The sequence below is a fragment of the Colias eurytheme genome, chromosome 2 (assembly GCF_061535395.1).
Source record: "Colias eurytheme isolate Ceu_HAF_F1 chromosome 2, ilColEury1 Martin Lab GWU primary, whole genome shotgun sequence".
Taxonomy (NCBI): domain Eukaryota; kingdom Metazoa; phylum Arthropoda; class Insecta; order Lepidoptera; family Pieridae; genus Colias; species Colias eurytheme.
The window spans coordinates 890,512-899,153 of record NC_142981.1 but is presented as its reverse complement, the minus strand read 5'-3'; the positions used below and the strand labels follow the sequence as shown (position 1 = coordinate 899,153).

The 8,642-nt window shown below is 33.5% G+C and overlaps 1 protein-coding gene across 1 annotated transcript; it reads right to left on the bottom strand.

Moving 5' to 3' along the window:
* Positions 1-6,043: 6,043 nt before the first annotated feature.
* LOC149910052 (uncharacterized) lies at positions 6,044-8,642 on the bottom strand. Its single transcript, XM_090108947.1, has 6 exons — positions 8,426-8,642; positions 8,080-8,283; positions 7,713-7,839; positions 7,020-7,201; positions 6,417-6,524; positions 6,044-6,180 (listed from the first exon to the last, which is right to left on the bottom strand). The coding sequence occupies exons 1-6, from the start codon at positions 8,640-8,642 to the stop codon at positions 6,044-6,046; spliced, it is 975 nt and encodes a 324-aa protein (XP_089965073.1).

The following is an 8,642-nucleotide window of genomic DNA, read 5'->3' as shown; positions in this document are numbered from 1 at the left end:
CAATATCGCTATCACCTTTGACTTATGACTTATTGACTTGCCCTGAAGCTATGCACATGGCTTTTTAAACGTTTTACAGACAATAACCAGAGAATGGTTTTTATGCTATTGTTGAAATTAGCGATAATGTATTGTACAGGAAATATGAAGAACTTTAGTGACAAAATGGCGTGGGGAAAGTAATTGGGTTATTGCTAATTTTATGAAGAAAGTAACTTTGTCTGTCTGTCCTTTTTCTCTAAGGGCTCGCTTTTTATGACAAATTATTTTTTGTTTTTTTGTTTTGTTTTGTTCTTCCACCCTCATATCTTCATACATTATAATTATAATAATACCTGCATGAGCTGCACAAGGTCCAATTCAAGGTCCAAGGTCCAACAGTTATCAATATTTTTTATTCATAAACTGTGCGTTCGTTAATAACATTCATCATGAAAACACCGTCTTTAAAACAGACCCGCTATGATGTTTCTTAGCGAAAATAAGTTGTCATTGCGAAATCATCTATAATATCCATAAAGGATACATACCATGGATACATATCAATACTCCCCCTTCCCCCTCCGGTAAGGTGATCCGGAAAAGATCACGCTTTCTCTCCGTTGTCATGACAACCACAAAACATCTTTATTAGCGTTTTTACAGCATCCCATTACTAATTTATGACCACTTCCTAACCACCTTTGCTTCCTATAGCTTTATCTATACAATCCTCCAAATTTCAAGCATTGTAAGTAATATTACACAATTTGCAAGCCGAACAAAAAGCGATGAAACTTTTATATTGTGTAGGCCGGATGCGCGCAGCTTTGTCTAGCATAGAAATAAAAGATTGTTCCAATAAATGTGGAGACAGTTCGGATTGCAATAAATCGTAGGTGGACTAGGAAATGTGCGGAGTAGATCTGAATTTTTATTATTTGAATTTTATTCGTATACATAATATGAGATAATATGCATTAATTTCATTTTTAGGCTTTCAGAAAATTCAATCTTAAGAACAGAGATATATTATATTAATAATAACTTAAAATATTTGTATGTGAATAATTTATAATATCATGATTCATGCGTAATGAAAAAGTAGGTCTTTATAATAGCAGTTATATGTATAGGTAGTAGTAGCTTTAGCATTTTATTACGAAGTATTGTTAATTAAACTTAGCTTCTTTCAAGAGCACATAATTTTATGCATTGTTAAATTCTACAACAATCATGTACCTACTAGGTACCATCTGTACTTGTATGTACCTAATCATTGTAAAATTTCCAGAGCGTTAATTTTTAAACAGTATTCTTTAGGCCGTAACTGCCTACAAATAATTAACGATAGACGTTATTCTTATTCATTTAATTAACAATAGTTACTGTTTTGAAAGAATCATTAAAAAATTAAATCCCATGAGCTAGGTACTCTACACATTTTCTATTCCAACACGTAACGCACGGAAGACGTTTATAATTTCATAATATTAAAATGTTTCGCATTGATCCGTCCAACAAACAACAATTGCAACAATGGTGTATATAACAATGCTTCTATGGCAAACATGTGAAATGTCATTGGCACTGCTTCTTCGAAAACGACGTAACAACCAATTATTTGCTATAGCATTTTAACCTCTATGTTTGATCTCATAGGGGTGGTTTTAGTATCAACATTGGGGCTTTCTACAAGCTCTTTTAAATTCAGGTGTTAAAAATTGTTATTTAGCAAAGTACTATTGTGAAATACAATGAGAGCTAAGGATGGGCGATTGTAGGCATTGTGGCGGGTGTGTGTGGACAATAGGGGATCGACTTTTGGAATTTTTGGACAATTTTTGGCTTTTTGCAACGGGTTGCACCTTGATTGCAGGGCCGGAGCAGTGATGGTCAATTTTATTACGTAAGTGGTCAATTTTATTACGTTAAGTCACTTCGCGCAAAACATCTGATTTTTCAAACTTAAAATGTCTTTATGTATCATACATTGCACTTGTAAGACAATACTTATACATACACACACATATTAAGAAAAACACACTATTTTTAACATTCATGATATTTTTGATGTCATTTTTGTTATTTAAACTAGTTAAAAAACAGTTTAAAAAAGTTCTGTCTTGGACGTCCGTGTGTCTGTATGTGCGGAGGATTTTCTTGTTAACACGATAGCGACCGAAATACTTTACTAATCGAGTCTTTTTTTTTTCTCTTACGCTTGAGTATGCTCAGGAATAGAACCCTTTCATTTTTCAGGGTCTGATTCGATGTGGTTTAATTGTTATTAAATTAACAAAAATAATAATTAATAAATAATTATTAAAAAAAATTATGAGGCGTGCACTTTTGGATTTTCCAAACTATTTCAGAATATTATATCTTCAAATCCGTCCCTGCACAAATTAGCGAATCACCAGGGTGGCATACTTTCGGAGACTACTTGTCGCACAAAGGGACGGACTCTAAACGGGGCCAGCTAAATGGGACATAACAATTCTGTGCATTATGTGGAAATAAATTTTATGGAACACCTTGATATTATTGAATTTAATTTTGACTTTACAAGACGACTTTAATTTGGTCTTAGCGAGATGATATTATATAGCCTATACCTAGCCCTAACACTGTTTTTTTTAAATCGGACCAGTAGTTCCTTCAGCGCGTTAAAACAAACAAACAAAGAAACACTTCAGCTTTATAATATTAGTATGGATGAAAAACAAGTCTCTTTGAGTTTGATATTTTGGTTTTATGGCATTCAAATGCTTTATAAATAAATGACTACATAATACATATACATATAAATCAATGTAAAGATACTAATATTTAAAAGCTGAAGAGTTTTCTTGAACGCACTAATCTCAGGAACCACTGGTCCGATTTGAATAATTATTTCACTCTTAGATAGTTCATTTATCGAGGAAGGCATAATAGGTAGCTACTATGACTAATAGAAGCTGGGCAATGTGGGTAACACCGCGAAACACAGCTAGTATGAATAGTGTGTTTAATTAATAATTTGTGACGTCAATAAAACTCTAAAATTCGAAGTTATTCAAAATGATCTTGAAGTACTGAAAACATGAATGAACAAAATAATGAATGAATTAGACTTTAGAGAATCCGCAACCTTATCTCTACTAGATCGAGCTTTGTCCACCGGATTACCGAAACTAGCATCAGCCCCTGGTTTGCTCATTCACAAATATTTATTTTCACTAAGCCCACTGAAATGCCGCTTCATTGATACTCGCTTTTGTTAAATTCGGACGTCCAGCTATTGTACTTCATTCACAAATAAATGTAATACTGAGAAATTGTGTGGTTTTATTTTTCATCTTTCTACGTAATATTAGTGTGGATGTATGCTAGAGTACTTGTCGCTTTGTTTAGACCGACTGCTTAGTTGTATTTTTTACATATGGGTTTGTATTGCACGCCTCATAAGCGAAGCGTTGAGGTGGGTACTACTGTCACTTCGCGCAAAACATCTGATTTTTCAAACTTAAAATGTCTTTATGTATCATACATTGCACTTGTAAGATAATACATACACACACATATTAAGAAAAAACACTATTTTTAACGTTCATGATATTTTTGATGTCATTTTTGTTATTTAAACTAGTTAAAAAACAGTTTAAAAAAGTTCTGTCTTGGACGTCCGTGTGTCTGTATGTGCGGATCCTTTTTCTTGTTAACACGATAGCGACCGAAATACTTTACTAATCGAGTCTTTTTTTTTCTCTTACGCTTGAGTATGCTCAGGAATAGAACCCTTTCATTTTTCAGGGTCTGATTCGATGTGGTTTAATTGTTATTAAATAAACAAAAATAATAATTAATAAATATTTATTAAAAAAAAATTATGAGGCGTGCACTTTTGGATTTTCCAAATTTTTTTAAATATGTAGTAGATTAAGTGGTAGTTGAGACTTTGTGTAAGTTTTAAAAGTTGAAAGACAAGTTTAATTTTCCTATATACCTTTTTATAAAATTCTCGTGTCACAATGTTAGTCTGCATACTCCTCCGAAACGGGTGGACCGATTCTCATGAAATTTTCTGTGCATATCGGGTAAGTCTGAGAATCGGCCAACATCTATTTTTCATATGTACCACGGGCGAAGCCGGGGCGGACCGCTAGTATTAGTATAGATGACTAGCTGTTGCCCACTGCTTCGCCCGCGTGGTCAAAATAAATTTTCAGCGTACAAACATTCATCCCCAATTTTTTATTCGGGATAGAATTTATCGGATTCCTTTCTTATTAGATTTTTAATTCAAACTAATAGTATATCTACGTAGGTTACAGAATAAACGGAAATAATAGTAAGTATATAGAATGAGCAGTAATTAAGTAGTTCTTTTTAAATTAATAACATTACAATATAACTCATTCAAGAAAATAAAATACACATTAATACATTTCAATACACGAATACGTTTTATATCCCCCATTCAAAGGCATTCAATTCAAAATACAGTAATTTCCACTTAAGTTCATCTCTTACATAGTTCATTGAAATTAAATATTTCATTAATATACAATACTCCTACATGGTCTTTTATTTGTAATCTTCATTCACAACACACCTTACTAAGCCGGAAAGATCAACAATTGACTTATAACGTAGTAACACTTTGTTAAAACCGCTTTACTTGTGGATCTGGCTTCGTATTGCGAATGGTTTAGGCGAAGTATACACGAGCAGGTGAAACGCTTATTTTCATACTAGAATATGTGGCCCATCTGTGTGTAAACTATACTAGAATCAAATGGACATGTACATTATGAAGGAACAACATGGTGATACAATTATTTTTTACAATTTTTAATTGAAATAATTTAGGAGATTGTGTTTATCACGAATACAATTCATCCAGTACCATTCAACAAATGTAAATTAATTAATTGAAAATGTTAGCCTGTATAAATAATATCTGTACATTACGTAAGTATACTATTTATTAAAAAATCTGCAACATTTAACTCTTACTAACTCATTAATAACGTTTTCTAAGCTATGTTATACTGGTTCTACTAAAATAATTGCTTCTTTTCAATTTTCCTTTTAATTCATTCTTTTACTATTCAAGGCACACGACCCTTACTAAAGATTGGACGTATTGCACACGCGTTTAAAACGCTAGTCCGTAAACTGCCTGAACCCAACAAAGCCCAGTGAAGTTACCGGCACTCGGCAGACAGTACGGCACTGAGATTAACATTGATGAAGCATTTCATTAAGCGGGCGATCATTGTGCGTTTTTGAACGCATTGTTGTGTGAAACCGTCTTAAGTGGGATTAGCTACGTCCAGGAACGCTACTGATTATGTGTTTATGAATGACATGTATTCTGTTTTATATTCTAAAGAATGTATCAATGAATCTACGAGAATTGGTGTCAAGTAGAAGGTTTTTATAAATGGATGTGTTACTGTTAGGACACCTAAATCGATATTAAAGGAAGTACATTACATTAAAATTAAAAATATGAAGGGAATGAAAATACGATTTCTTACCTATTTATTGTCTCTGCTTCTATAGGAGGTTTTTCCTTTTACCTCAGAAAGATACACTTTAAACAATTATTTTCATATTTCTCATACATGTGACCTATTCTATTCCCATTGTGTTATTATTTTGTAATTAAAAACTATCTACAATAATTTATGATTTATTTATGATTGTTTCTTGAAGCGTAAAATCATATTAGGATGAAGTTGAGTCACCACAATGGCATACTACACATGACTTGTCCCGGGAATCGAATCCCGGATTATCCGATGCATGCTGCGACCAATTAACCCGTGGGAGCTTCAATTGTAAATATAAAATATTTTTATTGAACTTATTATAAGGTTTATAAAACCGATAGGTATTATGCAAGAGAAGAAAAATTAAGCGAATGTAAAATTGCAAAGCGAGCGAAGCCGCGGGCGGAAAGCTAATTATAAATAAAAGGCAAATCGAAATTATTATTTTTTATTTGACAACCATTTTCAACAATCTTTTTGATATTATTATTTAGCTATAGGCAGTACCTATATAAAATCTACTTGATTATCGGTTGAATGGGATTCACTGTTGCTATCATGAGGCAGTTGTTTCCCCTCTGGATCCTGAAGTAGCCCTCTTCTCCAAACTTTTTCCCCCACGAATTCTTTATTATCCAGAAAGGAATGCCGTTCTCTAAAAAAATATCATTTTCATCAGTCAATTTTATTGGAGATTTTTATAACATATTTTATTCAATTGTTCAGTATGGACACATGCACTAAAGATATCATTTTTATGGCAAAACAAGCAAAGGATGGGCCACGTTATTTCAAATACTCATCACGACCCATAATTAGTAAGAGAATTAACACTGATGAAGTTAGAGGAGTTTTGCGAGTCTAACAATGACAAAAATCGTGAAAATTTACCTGTTCCATATCCAACCAGAAGAACAGCATGGTTGACACCATCTGATTTACATTGAGAATTGCTGACGATGCCCGATTTGTATCCAAAAAGCGCTGAAGCATCAACACCTAGCAACAAATAAATTATTTTATCTACCACTTTTACATAAGAAATAACTGGATAAGTTTTTGAAACACAATCTGATATAATTATTTACATACTTATAATAAACTAGCGGTCCGCCCCGGCTTCGCCCGTGGTACATATTTCGCAATAAAAGGTAGCCTATGTTCTTTCTCAGGGTCTAAAGATTATCTATGCCAAATTTCATCAAAATCGGTCCAGTAGTTTATGCGTGAAAACCTTACATACATACATACATACAAACCTTTCCTCTTTATAATATTAAGTACAACTCTTATTGTTTAGGTATATTATTGTATTGTTACCTCGTGATGGAACTGTTTTTAATAGTTTACATTCTTGCTTCAAGTCATCAGGTGATATTGTGTTCATGATTCAATATATTATGTAATAGTTTCCCTGACCATCAAACAATCTTGATAAATAAAGGCTAATACGGTTTATCGATATTTGCAAAGTTCATGCTTATTTGGACTCACCTACAGTAGCTGGTCCATGCTCATGGAGGAATTTCTTCAATTTCTCTTCATCATCATCCAGTTGAACGCTTCTGCAACCTTGTACTGTCACTAACACTTTAGTTTTATCGTATTTGCATTTACCATTCTTTGCTTTGTATGGATAATCTTCCTCTGACATTGCTCCATTTTCAATGAAATAGCTTAAAGAAGACGTAAACATCACAGTATGGTATGCACAACAAATCTATACTAATATTATAAAGCTGAAGAGTTTGTTTGTTTGTTTGTTTGAACGCACTAATCTCGGGATCTACTGGTCCGATTTGAAAAAATTCTTTCGGTGATAGATAGCCCATTTACCGAGGAAGGCTATATCATCACGCTAAGACCAACAGGAGCGGAGCCAAGCGGGTGAAACCGCGCGGCACAGCTAGTTATTAATAAGAATGTTTCTTCCTGATATATAAACTTTTAAGGATTAAATAAAAACTACTTTCTTAAATAATAAGGTGGCTTTTTTAGCTAAAGCTTACGATGTAAATGCAAATTTTACAATGTAATGAACAAGAAGTGGCTAAAATGATTATATTTTACTAAGAGATTTTAAATACGAAACTTAAATACATACATATTATAATAATATCAATAAAATGTTACACTGCCAACATTTTGCACAAATTGGGAAGATGACTAGAATGAAATTGGACTTACACAAATGGATTTTCTAAGCGATCAGTGCCTTCACACCCAGAAGACTTCCTGTCGCAATCCACGAGCTGCTGCTCCGATACCTCTTGGATTTTTTTATTCACGATCGCATACTGACTCTCCACAGCACCTAGTATTATTTGGTTATCATGAACTAATTGGTAAAATTGTTTAATTTGACAAAGTTTGGCACGTCGGCAACGCATTTGCGGCCTCTGTAGATAAATATGGGTGGTGAACCCGCTTACGATCAGGTGCTCCACAAGACAGTTTGCACACTCTTTTATAAAAAAGTAACCCCACTGCTGGGAAAAATGGAATGAATTTGAAGAACATTATTCTGCAATTATTTATCAGTCAGATACCATACCTGAAGCACCAAATGCCCAACAGGATCCACATCTTCCCTGATCCTTCACCCTACTGACTACGTTTTTGCTCCTCCAGTCGAAGGCGTCTGGTGCGTCAGAGAGGCTCAAAGCTACTTCACAGTTCACATTATCAACCTCTCCTTTCAAACCTGTACGGTATTTGATAAACTCCTCTTTGGTGAGGTCGGTAAATTCTGTTATACCTGTTGAGAAATTCTTTCGTTTACATAGTTGTCTAATATTGGTTATTCTTGCCTCTTGGCCATAAAAAACATTTTGCTCTGTTGCCCTTTCGTAGATTTATAAATATGCAAAAAATATTTAGGTAGTTAAATAACTACTTACCATATACTGCATCGCCTGCTTTATTCAATTCATTTATTTCCCTAAGGTTCTTCTTGAAAACCAGAAATCTAATTTCCTCTTCAATCACAGTGTCGTACTGTTTATTATGTTTTTCTTTGAACTCAGAAAAATGGCGATCAGCTTCCTCCATTTTAAACACATTTTGGCTCTGTACGAGCAAATAATTTACAAACAATAATAATATTACACCCAACAT